The sequence below is a fragment of the Podarcis raffonei genome, chromosome 7 (assembly GCF_027172205.1).
Source record: "Podarcis raffonei isolate rPodRaf1 chromosome 7, rPodRaf1.pri, whole genome shotgun sequence".
NCBI classification, from domain to species: domain Eukaryota; kingdom Metazoa; phylum Chordata; class Lepidosauria; order Squamata; family Lacertidae; genus Podarcis; species Podarcis raffonei.
In genome coordinates this window covers 48,711,775-48,733,229 of record NC_070608.1, presented here as the reverse complement: position 1 = coordinate 48,733,229, position 21,455 = coordinate 48,711,775, and the positions used below count along the sequence as shown (strand labels likewise).

The following is a 21,455-nucleotide window of genomic DNA, read 5'->3' as shown; positions in this document are numbered from 1 at the left end:
TCCAGCAGTTTTTGCCATGATCAGTTATTACTCAACAGATTGAAAGCATCCTAGTCCGTGCTGTGCCTCTTATTTAATAGACAGAGTGCTAAGTGAGGCGTTACACTGGGGTGTGAAAATGGCATCTAATTTATTCCATTTTGTTTGTTTTTCTTGCTTTCCTGTTGACAGTTTCTTATTCCCCTGACAAACAGGAGTTTAATATCACTATATCTCAGACTCTTCCGTAAATGGAAGGAGTCTTTACTCACATGGAAGCATAACTCTAGATTTAATTCAGTGAACCTAATGATGATTGGCGGCTGAATGTCTAAACTGAAGAGTAATATGAAATTCTGTAATGGTCCATTCCCACATGCATATATTCACATTATATTTCAGGCATCAAATGATGAACAGACTGTATAAACCAGTTCGGTTTCACAGGAACATGGCTGCTACAATGAAGTTTTGTAAATACGGTGTTTTTTCTCTCTCTCTCTCTCTCTCTCTCTCTCTCTCTCTCTCTCCCTCCCTCCCTCCCCCCCCCCACAAGTTAATCAAAATGTTAGTTACATCCTGTGTCTATCATCTAGTAAGAAAATATCTCAGCTTTGTTCAATCAGATGCCTTCATATATGCATAAAAAACTGAAGTACTCAGCAGTTTGTTCTTGCATGCAAAAGTACCCATGCAATAATTAATGAAAATGTACATAATTACTTTTTTTTAACATTTATGAATCAACCCTTAATTTCAATCTGATCCTGGCAAATCATTTATTTTTAGTTTACAAGATGAAAAGCTTAAAAAACAAAACAAAAAACCCCAACACTCAAAGGGAAATAAAGCATGGAAAATTCTTGCAGTTGCCACCTGCACGGTGGTCCCAGAATGGAAAGTGGAGGGGTGCGGGGAGAGAGAGAGAGAGAGAGAGAGAGAGAGAGAGAGAGAGAGGGAAGACCATGCTGCTAAAATTATACAGGCATTTCTAGTTAATTAGATACAACAAGAAGCTGTCAGGCCGTCATGCTGTAAAAATGCTACTTCAACCACCATGACAAGTAATGTGCTTTACTTTTATAGTTATATCATGCTGTGCCCTAGAACACAAAACACAGCACCTGCTATGTGTGGATACTGGCTTCTGGGGTCACAGTAGTTGCACTCTTAAAATGGAAAAGTAGAAGCAGACATTGCAGTGAATGATAGTATAAGAAAAACATTCTAACATTCAAGTATGCCAAAAACGTGGCAACTCACAGAAAGTACAAAATACACCAAAGAACATATAAACCTCTTAACAAAGCTATGGATTGAGGAGTTCTATGGCCAAATGCCCACCCAAGGTTATTGTGAAGATAAAATTGGTAACTTCTGTGCATAGAACCCTGAACTCCTTGGAGAAAGGGTGAGAATAAATAAATATAAATAGCAAGCTAATTTGATGCTGATAAGCCAATTAGATAACTACTTTTCTTTAATAAGCGAAAATAAGAAGCATTACTTTTAGTCTACATTAATATAATGGCATCATGCATTAATAATCTGAATAGCATTTTAAAGAGGATCTATAGCCTAAAGTGAAATACACAATTAATCAAGATTAGCTAGTTTGGGAGTGCTTGCAGTGGATACTAACCTTTTATTTATTGTTGAGGTTAATTTATTTTCCTAAGGTTCACTAGTTTGATCTCATTTGCTTGATTGCCTGATGGCATGACCCTAACAATAACAAAACCTTCCGTAAATAATGCTTCCACTAATGTAACCAATTACATTAAATGACATTTCCAATTTTACATTAATCCCACACTAAAATGAATATCCAGTAAAGCTGGATAGGCAACTACTATGTTATTATTATGGCAGATAACTAAAATGTATTTCAATGAGTCACAAACAGTGTGATACTATTCATGCTTATTCATATGCACGGCTTACTGTCTTCTGGCGGGGGGCGGATTACTGCCTAGTAAGCATATTTATCACTGCAGCCCACATACTCAAACTTAGAAAATAGGCATACTGTAGTATTTCAGGGTGGCCACCACAAAACTGGATACTTAATAGCTTCATTTCCCTTCTACTGGGTTGTTATCCTTTAAAATATATTGGCTACAGATATATTGGCTACAGATAATAAGCAAAACAGGCATTTTATTTATTTATTTGATGGAGCTCAAGGTGGTATACGTGCTCCCCCCTTATTTCATCCTCACAACCACTTTGTGAGGTGGGTCAATCTAAGAGATAATGACTGGCGCAGAGCCTAGAAAAGAGTTTAATGATTGAGTGGCGGTTTGAACCCTGGTGTCCCAAGTTCTGGTCTAACACTTTAACCACTATGATACACCAGCTCTGGTAAATATGAAAATTCTGCCCCTTCAATTGAAGGATATCAAAGTTATGGTTCAATCTAATTGAATTAGATTGCAGTCTATTGCAACCTAGCATGAAGTATATCCAAATGGAAGGACACCTTATAACAATAAATAAATAAATAAATAAATAAATAACCAGTGAAAAATAGTAAAATACAAATATTTGGGACCCTAAGGACTAAATACCAGATGCTCTTAACTGCACTGTTCTGCCCTTGAGTGGAGGGCTCACTCCCTTCCTCCCCCGACCCTCAACAAAACAAAACCCTGCCTATGTTGACCTTTGATATAGATTGGAACTATGGGATGTAGGTTTTTTTAAACCCATTGCTCCCGTGCTACAACTGCAATCAAAATAGAGCCTACAATTCGCATGGTAAAAATGGTCCCGTTCGTTAAAGTCCTTGATCCTCCAGACCCTGTGTGGTGGCAATTTGTGAGAGAAGAGAAAGCAATTTTATATCTACCTGTGCAGGATAGGACCTCCTATCCTTAGGGCATGCCTCCAAACTTGGAGCAGACTTTAACATGCACATTGTTATTAAATAAATGAGTTTCCCTGCAGTCTAGGCACCTTATCAGATTTAAAATGGTCTTTCCCTTGAAAGTGTGATTTCAGAATGTGCATCTTGATTTATGTTACGCAGAGGAACAGATAGAGAAGCAGTAGATAAATAGCACCTGACACTGATTTAAACAATTGCTGAATACTTGCATGATAATGTCTACAGGTGCTTTCATTTTTAAAAGACCTGTGGAAGCAGGCCTGGTTCAATACTTGCTCTCTTTTGACTATATTTTTAAGCCCACAATCTAATCTTACATTATATAGATTTTTGCCTTTAGGTCATTGAAAAGTCAATAATAATGATGCTTATAAATTAATTTATCTCTAGCCCAGCATAATAACCCTAATCTGCTATAAATCCAGTTGCCATATTTGCATATCCTGCATTTGCCTTAATTATGCTGTCGCCTAATTAGGAAGCTCAGTCTGGAGAAGAACTCACAAAAGCCAATGGTGCAGAAAGCTGAAAAAGAGTTTATTCCACTACATGGGTTTACAGCTATGGAATCCTATGGCAAAGTGGTTGGAACAGACTCTATTTGTGAGGCAAACAGTGTTAGACAGAAGACACACGGCAATGACCTACCATGCTAATGAAAAGTGATATTGAAATTACTAATTCAGATAAGGGTACACAGATTGCACTTTCTCCAAAGCGCAAAGGCCTGTCACTGAAACAAATGCACAGCCCTGGTTACAATTAATTTGATTCTTGTTCTTTTTAAGGCTCAGCTTGTAGATTTAATTAAAGCTTTCATGCAGTAGGCACATTCAGCAAGTATCTGTGTTTAATGGCTTCTAGTGAAAGAGAGAAACAGAGAAGGCAAAGCTCCAAGTTAACATGCAATAATAAAATAAAAAAGAAATCCATAGGCACATTGCCAGTCTTCCATATACACCTAGATTCAAACACTGTGAAAACATTATTTCAGTAGACTGTTAAGGTGTAACATCAATTACCAAACACAAGCTGTATAAATGCCTACGAAATACAGGACTCAAAAGGGGAGAGCACTGTGGTTCTTTAAATCCCTGCAAAAGCAATTTCAGAAACAGATGCAAACATAGGCAAAAGTGTTTGCCCACCGAGCAGAGGTGAAGGGGAAGAATATCGGCCCCCCAATTTTGAGGTAATCAGGACATACAGCAGCAAAAAAGGTAAATGAAACATTCCCCTACCCCCCAAAATCCTGGCACAACCTAATTAACTAATATAAGTTGTGGGCACTTCTCAGCAGCCACATGTTCCCTAAGTCCTATCTAGTCTTGTCTGCTTAGCCTGTCCACTTACATCCCAAGCTTCTGGACTTCCTGGGTTAGACTCATAAGCCGAGGGAAGAGACTCATAGGATAAAACGTGTTTGCAATGTCGCCTAATTTTGGGCAGCAAATTTTAATTTCAATAGACTGACAATCCTCACTATTTCATTATGCAATGTTAATCACTGCCTAGTAATGATATAATGTATGGAATTCAACTGGTGCTAAGTGGGATATGTGCTTGGGGAGTTCTGCTCACACAAGGGGAGTTCTCCCCCTTCTCATATACCCCCTAAACTTGTACTGGGTGTCCCCTCAACTCTCCAGAGCATATTTAGTGGGTGGAGGCCACATGGAATGACGTAGTTGGAGTCAGCCCTATCATTAAAAATCATGCCCTGCCCTCCCTTTTCATCTCCTCCTTAAGTGTTGTCATGTCATAGATACGATGCACATTTTTTCAGAGACGAAATCTTCCTCCAAAGAATGAAACAGCAGCTCCACACTGTATAGGTAAAGGTAAAGGGACCCCTGACCATTAGGTCCAGTCGTGGCCGACTCTGGGGTTGCGGTGCTCATCTCACTTTATTGGCAGAGGGAGCCAGCGTACAGCTTCCGGGTCATGTGGCCAGCATGACAAAGCTGCTTCTGGCAAACCAGAGCAACACACAGGAACGCCATTTACCTTCCTGCCGGAGCGGTACCTATTCATCTACTTGCACTTTGACGCGCTTTCGAACTGCTAGGTTGGCAGGAGCAGGGACTGAGCAACGGGAGCTCACCCCGTCGCGGGGATTCGAACTGCCGACCTTTTGATCGGCAAGTCCTAGGCTCTGTGAATCACAGAATCATAGAGTTGGAAGAGACCACAAGGGCCATTGAGTCCAACACCCTCTGTGGTTTAACCCACAGCGCCACCCGCGTCCCACACTGTATAGTTCAGCACTATTACCTGTGGAACAATTTGGGACACCCTCTATATAACACAGATCTGGTCCAGCTACTGGTTTGTTTGTTTTTAAATGGGTCAATGCTGTTACCTTCAAACCCAGGAATATGTATGTATGTGTTAGTGAATTTTAAAATAATAAAGTAGTTGAGATTTCACCCCCCCATGTCTCTCTGACTCCTAGCAGCTAATAGTTGTTCATCTCACCTTGACAATATATTATTGCAATCATGCTGTTGAGAAACAAAACAATAAACCAAAGTGAAGAAATGGCCATGTCTGCTCCTTAACCTACATTTTCCCCTCACTCCTCAGCAATCACCAAGGAAAGTTTGGTATCTTTTGTACACAAGCTACCCCAACCAGATGTTGCTTAATCATGAGATAGGGCTGTCTTCTCTCCTGTGGCATTACGGCAGGAAAGAAATTCTTTGAAGAGTTGGAGAGGGGGAAAGAATGGGCAGGCTGAGACAATTTACCTAGTGGAAATACAAAAGAGGGCTGACAGATGGTACCTTGGGGCAGATTATCATTAATCTAGTCATAACACCCACCAATAGGGTCAATGAAGGCATTTCAGCCAGCGCATATTCTGTAGGGTTTAAAAGGTATTCAAAGGATAAGAGTTTCAGAGTTCAGATGAAAATATAATTACACAGGAATGCTAATGCTAGCAGGCTAAATGAACACATTTCACTCCAGAGACAGAAGCATTTTGTTTTAACTTTTCTGAGCTAGCAGGAACTAAAACACAGGAATAGAAAGACATTTGGGTTACTTTTCTCCACCTTTCGCCTTTTTAAAACAAAACAAAACTGTGCACTGATTTGTGTACGTTCACCTCATTCCTCATGGTTCTGCCCTTGGCACTTGGTTCAATATTTCATTAAATCACCCTGAAAACTAACAGCTTAATTTGTTATGAAACTACAGTCCCTAAGCAACATAAATTACCTACCAAGTTGTGGCTTCGCCATGCAGTGTAACTTAGCCTTAAGCAACATTTCTGTACACGAAGAGTGTGCAAACAGTAATGAGGTGGGCACAGTCACAATGATACTTCAGATGTTCAGGAAGCATGGAATAAAATAGAATGACACCCGCCATCGAAGCCTCCACAAGACGTTTTCTGTCTTTTCCCCACATGCTGTCAGTGCCCAAGGTAATCCAATACTTCCTTTCATGCGCCGCATTCAAGGAGCAGTCTGCTAGCTATTTTTTATAGCCATTTAAAAGCTTAGCAGAATATAAAATCCTTCCCCACAAGCTTTTCTACTGCACCCTTTATTTTTCTCTGGGAATGTGCTATATACAAATAATTTCTTAACATCCCAACTGTTTCTGTGCCACAGGAGTGCAACTATCTTTGTTCTATTATTCAAAGAGATTTGGGCCAAGAGCGTAAAAGCCTGCAATTGAGGCTGATTTTCATTTCATAGAATCGTAGAGTTGGAGGATCCCAAGGGTCATCTAGTCCAATCCCCTACATTCCAGAAATCAACTTTACTGGGTCATTTATTTCACATACTGGAATTGTCCCCAGGGGTGCCAACAACATTTTCAGTGGACTGGGCCCTCTGTTGCATTCACAAAAGAAGACTCAAATTAGCATAAAGTCTGCGCACACTATTTGTATTTTCATACCTGAAAAGGTTCAACCTGTTTAAGTTCTGCTTGCTAGACAGCTGTTAAAGACTTAAGATCCCAGTTCTCTCCAATGCCCACACTAAACCATGCACAGAACTCAAATGTCATTAGTTATAAACCAGTTATTACCAGGGCTTTCTTTCACCTGGTACTCCCTGGAACTCAGTTCCGGCACCTCTCAAGTGGGCGCCATTGCCGTTCTAACAAAGGAGGTGTTCATGGTGAGTTCTGGCACCTCTTTTTCTAGAAAAGTAACACTGGTTATTACTATAGGTCTTTCATCAATTAATCTTTTAGTATGTGAGCTGCCCTGAGCTATAACAACAACAACAACAACAACAAACTCTTAGGCTGGGAATGCTTCATCCAGGCATGGTATTTCAGATAAGATGGGGGTCAAAAGGTGTACAACCACACAGATGTTCACCCTTGATAAATTCAAGATTTTAAAAATGTTTTTAAAGGAAGTTGTGTATTTTAAGGTAAATTGTTGCAGTCATTTATTAATATCTCATGCCTCCTCTCATCCCTCCATGCTTGATTCATACATTCACTCTTGCTGTACAGGAGCAGAAGTAGAAAACCTTGTGCAGGGCTATGCCATTGTGAGAACGTCAGGAGAGCTCTGCTAAAGGTCCATCGAGATCAGCACTCCATTTCCAAAATTGGTTTGTCCGATTTCACTGGTATTCTTCTATGTGCTCCATAAAGGCAACAACCCTCCTCCCAAGGAGGATTATCTACAAATTAACTACCATAAATGCTTACTATACCGTTATGGCTCATGCACTGTGTACTCGCCTATAGATTTTCTTCAGAAAGTAATGAACAGGCAGGTCATCCCGACAGACAATGCCGTACAAACACTCCTGCTCTATTTAAAATTTGGTCCTCTTTAAAAATAACAGCGAACAAGTAAACATAACCTTGTGAACACGCCCTTTTGATTTCAAATAGAAAATACCCTCTTACCTACTATGTACGTCTCATTCTCTGGGATCAACACAGCACAACTATGTGTTACAGAATATGCAACATTTAAGCAGCATTTTATTTATGAATGGGATTAAAATGTATACAGCAATGGATGTATGGTAAATGGCTGCACATGTACATACACCACTAGATTTTCAACAAGGACAAAAAAATCAAAAACAACAACTCTATGCCCACTTACTTGGGAATAAGCCCTTTGAACTCAGTTGGGCTTATTTCTAAGTAAACATGCATAAGATCTGGATCCAAGTATTTTATTTAAAGGTACCCTAAACTTGGTTTTGTTTTTTGAAATCCTAATAATGGTGCTTGTATTTTCCTAATATTTTTGATGAGGAAAAAAAATTACAACACTTTTAACACACAGTACGTGGCAAAGGAAACCTAAAGGAAACGTGGATTTGAATACAATGACATGAAGATGTTTGGTTTCAAGCGAGGCAGAAAAGTGTTTCAGGTTTCACAAAGGAAGTTTGAATCATTAGTATTCACTATTCATGCACAGAGGAACAACATGGCAGAAAGCATGTCTCTGATGATGCACAAGTAAGTTACTTACAGGTAATAAGTGTAGGAGTGATAGCTTCTTCTGCCATGATGGTGGAAGGATTTAGGCAGTGGAGGAAAAGATGAAATGGAAGGAAAGAAAAGCCAAATATTAATGTATGAAAAAATCAAGATGAGACTAGAACTGGAGAAACAAATGAAAAGGTAGCAAGAATGCATCTCAGAAATATCATGCAGCACATTTGGAACAGACAGGTGACATATCCAATCTTTACAAAAGCTTCAGCAATTCCTCACTGAGATTTTTTTTAAACACACTTTACCACACATCTAATAGCCATGACTAACAAGGAAATGTCTCCTACACATATATAATACATAACACAGACACACACATGTTAATTCATTAACCATGCTTTCGTTTCACATCAATATACTTCCTTTAGGAAGGACAGCATGCCACCTCTAAAACATCACTAAGGAAATTAGAAACAGTAAAATTTCAAAAGTTTTTTGTTTTGCCAGCGTACTGTGGGTTATTTGATACTGAGCACCCTTCTTAAATTTTCTTTCTTTGTAAGTCAACTATGCTGCAACACTATGCACAGCTCCACTTGCTCAGATATGCCAATAAACCTTAGGAGCATGGCACCGTGGGCTGGCTGTTTACCCCCCACAATCTAGTTGGGAATGCAATATAAAAATATAAGTTTTGCATACAAATGTATGTTTAATGAAAAACAAACAAAGTCTTTCAACTTTTTTCCCCCAAATGTTTTTCCAAAACATTCTTGCCTTATATGAATATGCTTGCTTTACAATTATGGTTTTATTCTCGCTTTAGGAAAATCAAATTAGTTCCATACAATGACTAAAAAACAGAGCTTGGCTGCCTGGCCAAGTGTCCATGGATGCGACCTCTCTGACACTGTTGCCCTTATTGGTAGGGTTACTAATGGTGGTGACAACAGCTCCATGGCCTCTGGCAATAACAACAAGCTGCCCACCATTTTAGTTGCTTACAGTGCTATGACAAAGGTTGGTTCCAAGGCACTGTGGGGAAAAATACTGACAAAAGGCTTGCAACCCTCCACTACTGCTCTAGGCAAGGTTGAGAGGCAAGCAGGCCAAGGCCTAAGAGCATTCATGGAGCCCTGGAGTTTTCCAAGGATGTTGGGCCTGCTAAAAACCCAGTGCAGCTCTGTCTTAGGGGTAACCTACATGGTAGCCTCCAGGTGGTGTTGGATTATACCTACCATCATATATTATTATTGGCTGTGTTGGTTGAGGCTGATGGGAGCTGAAATCCAATAATATCTGGAGGGCACCGGATTGGCTATCCTTGGTCTAGAGCAGCCTTTCTCAACCTTGCGTTCCTAGATATTGTTAGAGACCACAACTCCCATCACCCCTGACCACTGACTATGAGAGTAAAGGGGAAGCGAAGTACATATATATACAAATTGGTGCTTCTGCACCCATTAATTTGCCACAGTTCTGTCCTCCCCACCCCCCCGAACAAAGTGAAGAGATTCTTTACATTATGGACCAAACAGCCTATCCAACTAATGTCTATATTCTGAGCCAAGAAAACATAGTCATATGCTATAAAGCAGTACAACAGTCTCTGTATTTCTGCTCTACTGATGACCTCTTTTATACAGTAGTGCAAAAAAGGGAGAAACAGCATTTTATAAAGCAGCAAAATAATTAGGAAAACTTGCTAAATTAAGGGTCAAATAACGGCAAGGTACAAAAATACAAATAAGTACTGTAAGTATGGTAATTTCTGCAGCATAGTTTTTGTTTGCTTGCTTGTTATGGTAAAAACAAAAACAAAAGAGCCCTACATCCCTTTCCATAAATAGGTCTTACAAAGGACTACAGCTAATGTTAACTTGCCTCTAGCTACATGCTGCAGGCATCCCTTTGAAAATGAGGCTTTCATCAAGTTTTCTCTCTCATCTTCTTTGCCTGTAGAAATGTTTGCTAGTTTTCTATTCTTATTTTTCTGATGCTAACAGTATTGTTTAAAGAAGTGAAGTGCTTAATATTTAATCACATGTGGTATATTTGCTCAATGTACACCTGTTCTAATTCTGTTTAAAAGGAGAATGCAATGTGCTGTTTTGGTAGGAAAGCTGCTGTTATAGGTGCTCTTGCAGCAAATCCCAGCAAAACTTGAACAAGGAGTAAGTCCTACGGAAATACTTCTGCCTACCTACAAGGATAGAACAAGAGGGAGTATGGTTGTTCTGGTGAATAAATATTGTAACATTTCCTCATTTCGAGTCCCATGACAAAGCAATCTCTATTTTTTAACATAAGTTGTAATGGCAGCATTATAACATAATTGGTATAAATGCAACTGTGCTTCTAAATTTTGTACAGCAATTTCAGAAACAACAATAAATATAATTAATCAGTGCAATATTGTCTGGAAGCAAAATTCTGCTAAGAATTTATTGAGATAAATGATTCCATATTTAAAAAAAATATAGTTGAAGAGTCAGGTGCTTTAATTTCAACAAATGGATCCCATCACTCTTTGATGTAACGGAAGAAAAATGAAGAGGAAACGGCTCCAGATATTTTTATACAGTAGTTACACTGAGGTTACATTCCAGGGATGGGGCATAAAGCCAAAATCACATACAGTGGTACCTCAGGTTACATACGCTTCAGGTTACAGACTCCGCTGTTGTCAGAAATAGTGCTTCAGGTTAAGAACTTTGCTTCAGGATGAGAACAGAAATCGTGCTCTGGTGGTATGGCGGCAGCAGGAGGCCCCATTGGCTAAAATGGTGCTTCAGGTTAAGAACAGTTTCAGGTTAAGTACGGACCTCCGGAATGAATTAAGTACTTAACCTGAGGTACCACTGTATAGACAAAACAATGGCAGATGGCATAGCTTGGGGAGCGGGGCTGGGGGACCGTGACCCTGGGTGTTTTTGTTTTGAGGGGGCACAACCAGGCGCCCCTACAACAGGATCCCTCACTGGAGACTGACTCCTGAGTGCGAGGGAACTACAGAGACAACACGGCAGCCAGGCGCCACCAACCACACCTCCACTCCTGGGTCAAGCCTGACCCAGGGGTGGAGAGAGTCTGAGGCACCTGAGGCACTTGATTGCGACAGGCCCTGCCCCCCTCAGGGGTGTGCCCTGGTTGCCATTAGCTTATGCTCTGCCTGTGGGTGAGACTGCCGAAATCTTTTGCCCTGCACGCTTGTCCCTTTTCTGCCCCCTTTTATTTATTATTATTTTGTTCAGCACGTAAAGCTAAATGCACACAAGTTAACTGTGCATAAGCTGTGGGTCTACTGTGTTGAATCTTTATAATAAAATCATGAGGTTTTATATCTGTTTTATATCTGATAATCCTTTACACTTACTGCTGAACAATTCTACAGTATAACAGACTGAAAAATACTGTTTTGCATGTGGTTAATGAAAGAATCACAACAGCAAGGCTGACAAAAATATCAAATTACAGTGGTACCTCCGGTTATGGACAGGATCTGTTCTGGAGGCCTGGCCATATGCCGAAAAGTCCGTAACTGGAGGTGCCCTTCTGCGCATGTGCGCTGCGTACAGATTGCTTCTGCACATGTGCACGGCGAAACCCGGAAGTATACACTTCCGGGTTTGCCGCATTCACAACCCGAAGATTACATATCCAGAGTGATAAGTAACCCGAAGTACTACTGTACTTAGTGAAGATGCTGGTATCATACAGGTGTTGACCTTTATTTGTATTTAATCTAGTCATATTTAGGTCACAATTCACATTGCTCTTTTGGCACCTAGGATATTCTGTACTCCCAAGAGGAATTCTGAAGTATCACAAACTGGTTTTGAAACGTCCAACTTTCAAAACCTTATTGCGGTTGCAGCATGAGATTTATTTATTTTTTGAAAAAGAAATAAATGAGCCGAAATCTCTACTTGGCACGCTCAGTTACACTGCTTAACTATTTTAAGCCCATGCTCCAGAAAGCAAAATGGCAAGAAAAGTGTTGTACTTTTGTGGTTCTCATTTGAAATTTTGAAAAAAAATAATTTTTTTAAATGTCCAATGTTGTAAATGATCGGCTAAGCATGGCTTCATTACAGAAGGACTAATAAAAACAAAGCAGTTCATGGTGGCCTGCTCCAGATGTTCTAATAAGAAGTATACAGTGGTACCTCGGGTTACAAACACCTTGGGTTACGAACACTTTTGGTTACAGACTCCGCTAACCTGGAAGTGGTACTTCGGGTTAAGAACAGAAATCGTGCATCGGTGGTTTGGTGGCAGCAGGAGGCCCAATTAGCTAAAGTGGTACCTCAGGTTAAGAATGGACCTCCAGAACAAATTAAGTTCATAACCAGAGGTACCACTGTACATGATTAAATATACAAAAGATGTTATTCCAGTGCTTCAAATTTGAAAGAAAATTATATCTTGTTTTAAGCTTCATATTCAAAAGTGCCAGCCTAATGAGCACAGCAACTCTTCATGGTAGGCCTTGCCCCTATGAGGCAATTATGGAGGTTGGAGGTCCCCACCTTCCCAAAGTGCCTAAATCTATTCCTCCCCTGGTTCCTTCCTAAGCAATCTGAGACTACATCACTATACCCTCTGCTCCTCCCTGTTCAAACCTCCTCAGGTCCTGGGAGACCAGGGGGGAGGGGAGCTTGACACAGCAGGAAGGGGAAACCCCCTAGCTTCTTCAACAGCCTGACTCATCTCTGCCTCTTGACCTCCCTTTGTCTCCAGCTTCTGTTTCTGGACTTCTTTCTGCTACAGACTCTCCCTGCTCACTAAACACTGTTACCTCTTCAACATCCAACACCTTCTTCTCCCTCTTACCACTCATTATCATCCCACCAGCAATCCCTGAGCTCTGAGTCGTCATCCCCTGGGGAATCCCCAGCTGGTACCTCTCACTATTCGTTGGTGTCCAGTCAGTCAGTGACAGCTAATAGTGCATAAAAAGGCCCCATGTGCTGCCTGTGGAAAATGAAGAATCTTAACCACAACTTTTCTTTAGAATAATAAAATTTGGCCCAGTTCAATCCATAATGCTAGTTCATCGTTTATACATTTATTTCTTTATATAGATTTTAAGGCTATAACATGCCAAAAATAATTTCTACATATTTTTATGAATGCAGTACTGTATATTTCTTTCCGACACTAAACGAGGGAGGGCTGCCTGGTGCCTTCATTACATATCTTTAGGTGCTGGGTGGAAATGTTGTCTATCACCAGACCTTTGGTTGATTAACATTCTATGGCCTCTTAAATGTGTTTGTGGGAGGGAGGTTATTGGTTTGTTTTTGTTTTATTATGTATTTTGTGTTCTCATTTTGTATTTTTATGTTGCAAACCACCCTGTAATCTTCAGAAAGATAATAATAACAATAATAACAATAACAATAATAATAATAATAATAATAATAATAATAAAAACTCAGATTTTGCATCTGCTTTTCACAGAGGTTCTTTTGCTCTTCTAGCTGCTTTCTTCACAAGTTTCCTCTGTTACCTTATGACACTGAATTCCATCTGGTTCACAGTCATGCCATAGGAACCATTTTAATACGCAGGTGACTTAAATGTACTTGTGTTTTTCAAACCTAGCTCTATTGATAGATCGTTTCATACCTGGAACTCTGTAAGGTCTTTCGCAAGTATATCTGAGTTCATTTAAGGAACTTGAGGCCTGGAGAAATTGCAGTGGTGTGCACTGCACACAAGAAACCTACAACTGCAAAGGATCAAGTATTCTAAGTACAAACATTCAGATATTTTCCATACCAATCATATTCTATCAACTCAGAGCTTCATTGACAAATGAACCTAAGCATATTCAAAGTAAAACATGAATAATATTGGCCCAATCTTCTACTGTAGTTTGCGATATGCCCTTACTAGTCCCATGGCGAAAACCATTCCCTCGCTTCCACTCCCAAATGTATTACCTTGATGTCAGGCAGATTTTCCAGGACATTATAATTTTTGAGTACAATCAAAACTTCCACAAGCTTGTAATGTTTGCTCAGAACAGGGCCATCTGCCTTTCACTCACTTAAATGCAGCGGCTGAACCTGCCCTAGGTTAACTTCAGCATTCTAACAATATACAGTGGTACCTTGGGTTACATACGCTTCAGGTTACATATGCTTCAGATTGCAGACTCCGCTAATCCAGAAATAGTACCTCGGGTTAAGAACTTTGCTTCAGGATGAGAACAGAAATTGTGCTCTGGCGGTGCAGCAGCAGCAGGAGGCCCCATTAGCTAAAGTGGTGCTTCAGGTTAAGAACAGTTTGAGGTTAAGAACGGACCTCCGGAACGAATTAAGTACTTAACCCGAGGTACCACTGTAATCATTTCACTTGTTTTCACTGAGGAAAATATACACAGCAAATACTTCAAACAGCACTCTTCAAAATTCCACTCTTACACTTCTGTCCAGCTTGGATCCAGAAGTGTCATTTTGATCATGGACGGAGTTGTCTTTTGGTGCAGGGCTATTTTTCCACTAAAACGCTGTGTGAGAAAAGCCAAACTAACTCCAAAAATATTCTTCGGCTTGTGTAACTGTTTACACAGCACCTTGCAAAGGCAGAAGCATGACAACTACTATTATGGTCTGGCACAAACCCTTCCGCACTTTTCCAATTTACCTTCTTTTCACAGTTCTTTGGTTACAATGCTATATCTTGGTTCCAAGCAGTGTTTGTTAGACATATGTATATATGTGTGTGGCATTTTTGAGTTCTACAATGACTCAGTCATCTCTAATTTTTGCCTTAGCTCTTAGATTGAGTGGGGCTACACATAAACATTATCCTTATGCCATTTGGGCTGATTGTACAGTATATAGTGCAAGAATCCCCAACTGCAGGGTGTTTTAATAAAAAGGCACTGACATTAATTTACTAAGAATGCTGCTGCAGGAGGAAAGAGTCAGATATCACAATTCATTCAACACTAGCAAGGCTTTAGGGAGAATAAGCAGCATATCTTTTCAAACTGTCCATAAAAGTAGCCAGAAACTTTGCATCTGTTTTACTGAGAACTGCTGCAGGAGATGCTTCAACACAAATATGCAGACACAGAGAGATTTATTAACTACTCACCTTTTCTTCATAACCAACACAACCCCAAGAAATATAATAACGAACAGCAAGATTCCTGCAATTACTCCAGCAATTTTAACGGTGTGGTCTGTTTGATTCTCTGGTTCAGGGTCTGGTTTCCTAGTTGCTGCACCTACAAAAACACATTTGTAAAAGAGAGGAGAAAATAATTAAGACATTGCATGTTTTTTTTTCTAATATCTGACATCATCATAATCGTCATCAAAGCTGGCAGACACCAAATCATTGATTTCTTATAATATATTCATATGCGCTGAGACAAATCCAATTGTTCATAACCCTAAACCAAATTCTGATGCTATACCCACACTGTACCCTGTTCCCACATACCAATTTTCTATATTTTTATTATCTGTGTTACCCTCCCTGTTGGCCTTGCTATTTAAAAACTTGCTAACAAACACAATAACTATCCTAATCCCCTATCCAAATTTGATTTGCTGAAACATTTTCTGCAAATTATTTTTCATAAATGAAGCAGTAATTCTTTAACATATTAGCTTAAACACCTGGAAATGTGAGATAAGCTCATTTAACATGCATTTTACCAGCAACTGTTTTGTTTTTACACAATAGACTTTTTTTGCCTTTGGAAATCTAAATCTAGGTCACATCTGGTAGGCAAAAGACTCCTTCTAAGCAATTTATTCACAAAATGGAAGCAGCTGATGATCACACCACTGGCACCCACATTTAATATCTGTTTAAATGAGATAACCAGTGCCTTACAGCAGCCACGGTCTTCAGCTTTTATAGCCGCTTCTTTACAAAAAAAGGAGTAATGTTTGTTCTGTTTACTGTATAATGTGACGGAACATCAGAATCCATGTCTCATGAAACATCCATTTTCTACGGTAAATAATTTTAGCATGAAAACTGTTAAGGATGCATTATTCAATTCACCATGCTGACCCCCTTAAAGGACTTCTGACTTTTTAATCAAAATATGACAGTATTCATCATTCGAAGCACCATGTCACCTTCACAAGGTAGACAGACAATCCTGGAAACAAGTCTGATTTATAATCTCCCTCATTAAAGTTCCTTTGGATTGACATGGGTATGGGCGGGGTACAAGTAAAATGTAATTAAACTTTTAACGTTTGGGGACCAGCACACTCCTGTTTTCATCAAGGTCTTTGAAAGCTCTGATTAAGTTCTAACTTTTTTTTTTTTTGCCTAGAAACCATGGTAATGAATAATCAACTCAGAGAGGGTTTTTCATTGCTCAGTATCAAATGATGCCAATTTTTCAAGGGTACTCAAATTCTCACTCAGACAAACAAGGGTCAGATTTCCAAAACCCCTACTGTCAAAGTTTATAGCTGAATTTTTACAAAGTGGTTGCCACATTAGGTGAACAAATCTTTCTATAACTACTTTGGTGGCTATTAACGAGCTGGTCACTACTTGATCATCCCTCTAGACACCGTATATATGATCTCTCTACATTGGTGCAAATCCCTGCATTATATATCATCCCCAAAGATGACCCATAATATCCAAACTGGAGCAAGCACTTCTTTGGTCTCTCACTAATACTAATTAGGAGTAAGTGTCACTAATGGGTGACATTTGTCATACCATTTATGCTTTGCCTGATATGACACACCTCACAATCCTTCCTAACCTTGCTTGCCATGTCAATGCTTGAGAAGAGCAAGGAAGGTGCTGATATAGCAAGTTTTTTTTTTAATATTCATTGAGCATGAAGAAGTGATGATCTGCAGGATAGATTTTATTACTGGACCCAAGTGACTAACTTTGTGATTCACATACACAAAATGTTTTCAAATGGCTATTGCTACTTTCAACACATACAAGCACTTTTTGCCTTCATGTTTAAAATTAATGTGGAAGGGACACATCCCTCCTATTTTATATCACAAAAGCCAACTTAATAATGTACTTTCCCCAGTTAGCTATGGCCATACTTTGGGACTTTGCTGTGGCCCAACAGAAAACATCACAACAGTAGAGAGAATGTGTGGCCAAAATGAGCAAGACAGGGCAAGTGGGGTGGTTCTTCCCCTTATAATAACACCTATGTCACAAACCATTTAAAGGTGGAGGAAGGGGTCAACCTGGCATGTATAACTAAAACCTGGGAGGGTGAACTGGGAGGAGTTGATCTAGCCCAATTTTGCCCACCTGCAATTGTTTTCCCACAGCAACCTTCATAACTTTCCACATTTTGGCAGCTGCATCCTTCTATCTTCCTTCATGTTAATTTTATTCCATCTAACATCTAGTGTGGAAGTATCCACAATGGAATGTATCCAACTCACACGCTCTTCCGAAATCTGCTCTGGAGAATTGGAGAACTCCCAGGACAGATTTAGGGGGCAGGTGTGAGAAAGGAGAGCAGGGGAAGTCTAGTTATGCAATCAGAAATCCTTGCACTGGTGGGCTGGTACAAGCCTATCACTCGCAAGCATCATCTCCCACATTGTAGAGTTTGGCTGGCTTTCTGGTTTACCAGGGAATTAGGGGCCATGAAACAAGCAAAGAGGCAACTAAAACATAGATAGTGCAAGTGTGGAAGTGAATATCTCTGAACCCAAGCAAAAGCACATTTATACCACACTGAAAGCAGTAGCACATGTTACTCCTCCAGCATCACTACATCAAATTACTCTCAACAGACCTTTTCTGGATGTTTATTACTTTATTTATTTGTATTACACATTTATAAACTGATTTACAGGCTTAGGCCATCAAAGTGATGCACAACAAGATAAAATGAGATTTCTTTTTTTAAATGCAAAATCTTAAAAAACCCCACAACTCACTATTTCTACAGATGTACAATTAAGAGAGCCAGTGTGGTGTAGTGGTTAAGAGCGGTAGTCTCGTAATCTGGGAAACCGGGTTCGCGTCTCCGCTCCTCCACATGCAGCTGCTGGGTGACCTTGGGCTCGTCACACTTCTTTGAAGTCTCTCAGCCCCACTCACCTCACAGAGTGTTTGTTGTGGGGGAGGAAGGGAAAGGAGAATGTTAGCCGCTTTGAGACTCCTTAAAGGGAGTGAAAGGCGGGATATCAAATCCAAACTCCTCTTCTTCTTCTTCTTCTTCTTCTTCTTCTTCTTCTTCTTCTTCTTCTTCTAATATTCCATACAATGGCTGGATCACACTTGAGGGAATGCCTATTTAAACTAAAAATGTCTTCAGTGGATGTTAAAACAACATCCTACACGGGGACTCGGCTGGGACTAATTTGCCAGGCATTTTGGAATAAAGTCACTTCTATTCACCCTGACCTTGATGCCAGTTTTGGTACAGTTCCTCTATAGCAGGAGTGAGGGATCTTTTTCAACCCGAAGGCCATATTCAATTCTGCACAACTTTCCAGGGGCCACCACAAGCCAGCGGCAGGCGGAGCAAGATATAAAACTGAACAGAGCAATGAGTGCCAATTCTGACTTTGCACAATGGGCTAGTTTTGGCACACACTCACACCCTTCTCTGTCCTCCATGCAGGTAAGCAAAGAGGATAAAGGACACATTCCAGTCAGGTAAAAGCACACATGTATCCACTCCTTAGGAAACCCTCTCTGGATCTTATTTTATTTATTTAACAAGATTTATATACCACTTAATAAAAAGAAGAAAAATGAAAACTTCTAAGGGGTGTACATTCAATAGAATGAAATATGAGTAAGAAAATACTGATGAAACCAATGGACTTAAAAGTAGACATAATAAAATTACCAAAATATAAAGGGGGGGGGAACCAAACAGAGTTGAAGAGCACTTCCACCTATTAAATTTACATGTCTGGGGAGGCTTATCTAAACAAAAATGGTTTTTGCAGGCATCAAAAACAGTAAAACAAAGAGACCTTTTTGATATTGATAGACAGGCAACTCCAAAACACAGGCAATGCCATACTAAAATATCGATTCCTCGCAAGAGCAGAATGAACAGCATATGGCACTTATAAAACAGCCTTTTCTACAGACTGAAGTAATTGAGTGGGCATAGAGGGGGTGTCTGTATAGGGTAAGGTGATCCTTCAAACCAGTGGCCCTAAGTGGATAATAGCAACATATTGAATAGAATGTGGGCTGGTGACAAATTGGCAGCCACTGTAGATCCTTTGGAAGTGTATAATACATTGACAAGGTTTCACTCCCGTCAGCGATCATGCTGCATCATTCTGCACTAGCTGCAGTTTCTAGACCAAGCACAAGAGAATCCCTACCTAGGGAACAGTAATAGTATTGAAGTTGCCTGTAGCTGGACTACTGTGGCCAAGCTATCTCTGTCCAGGAACACTGGCAGCTATAATACCAACCAAAGCTGACAGAAGGCACTCCTTCTATCAGGCCATCTAGGCCTCCAATGACAAAGTTGAATTCAGAAGGCCATCAGCACTGTGGGGATTTGCAAATCCCCCATGTTCCTTTATATTTATGCCTCAGCAAGGACAGGTCGGCAAGCATCTACAATTTAAGTGCCACCAATGAAGCTAATCCTGGTAAAATAATTAGCAATCAACTGTAGCTTCAAGCCTACCTGATCTCATGAGCTGCTGCACCTACAATGTAATCAGCTGTACCTACAAAGCAGTTCATAGGATCATGCAGTTTTGTTTACAATCTAGTAATCAGTAAACCCACTGAAACAAATACAACTTCAGTGTATATAGCTATGGGCTGAATTGTAGCGCAAATGATAACTTGTATGAGCTAGGAAAAATTACTTCATATTACTTCTTTTGAAAGTAAATAACTAAGGCTCCATCCTAAGCCCACTTATCTGGGAATAAGCTACATTAAATTTAAGGGGATTGCAGTTTAGTTCATTAGATTTAATTATACATTTTTCATTGTAACCTTCACATAAGTGTGAAAAAACATGTATAAAAGTAAAATCAGGTCTGTTGTGTAGAGACATAAAAGCTGCTAATTCCCCCCGGCTCCATGGTGCCACTTAGTTCAATAATCCTTTCCTTTATCAGAACATGCTGGTTTCACTTCAATTTCTCGTTTAAGTCTGACCAGAAGCTGGGGCAATTTCTTCACTGTTGTTGGCTTTATATGCATTTGCTCAATGCGTCATTTGGATGCTTTTTAAACAGATGTTCTTCTGATCAAATAATATAATGGCAAAGTTTTAAAACACCCAAGAAAAAAGTCACAGCAGAGCTGAGTTACCGATGGAATCTACTTTTCCTGTTACGAACTGGCCCAAGATGGTTTTTCTTTTCTCCATTTCTTTTTTTAGCGCTAACTTGACCTTTGTAATATAGAAACTGGTAAATATCCATCTGTTCCTCCTGAGAGCAAAGTAAATGATCACAGGCTCAAAAAACTCATACTCTTAAGAGGCCGGCAATCAAATTATTATGCAGGCAGCAGGATCCAAGTAATATCACTTTTCAGCACCCACCCTTAACTCATATTGCAGATAAGGTCAGGGAAATGAAATGTTATACCCCCTATTTGACAGCTGCATTGTGATTAGGAACATGGAATCATGCAAAATAGGACAGGACTAAAATTGTCAAATACTGGTGCGCTTCTGCCTTTGATTATCTAATTCAAGGAATTTGCCACAATGCGAGAGGATGGGAAAAGAGACAGGGAAGACATTCAGTTCTGCCTTAAAGACTTGGCATGATTCCATTTCTCAGCCGAGTATGATCCTCTGCCCTTGCAGCTGAGGTGTGTTTGATGCAGAAACTGGGTCAAATGCTGAAGAGTTCAATCAAGGCATCAGTTCAAGGGGCTAATCTGTATTCACAGTCAGCAGGTGCTGAGAGGTCCTAAATCCTAAAGAGGTTGCATTAATTAATGCAACAGGCAGGGGAGTATTTCACAACTTGGAACACAAGGAAAGAGTGGGAGCTTTCAAGGTTACTCAGCTGAGAGAACAGAATGGACCCTACAGAGGACATGTTGGCAACTCAAGGCTTGTGGGCCACGTGAGCCCGCAGCCGCTCTCAGTGTGGCCAACAAAACCGTATCCACTTTCCCCCACTGTCCAGTTAATCAGCCATCAGATGGG

General features: G+C 40.0%; 1 protein-coding gene across 12 annotated transcripts in view; it reads right to left on the bottom strand.

Annotated features, from left to right (window-relative positions):
• PTPRM (protein tyrosine phosphatase receptor type M) overlaps positions 1-21,455 on the bottom strand; it is a 408,835-nt gene that overhangs the window by 108,219 nt on the left and 279,161 nt on the right. For 7 of the 12 annotated variants that reach the window (XM_053396507.1, XM_053396508.1, XM_053396511.1 and 4 more), the window contains one exon: positions 15,422-15,554. In XM_053396507.1, the coding sequence (XP_053252482.1) occupies positions 15,422-15,554 (133 nt within the window). Of the gene's footprint in view, positions 1-8,342; positions 8,373-15,421; positions 15,555-21,455 lie in introns of all 12 variants that reach the window. The other 5 variants (XM_053396503.1, XM_053396505.1, XM_053396504.1 and 2 more) reach the window with 1 other exon arrangement.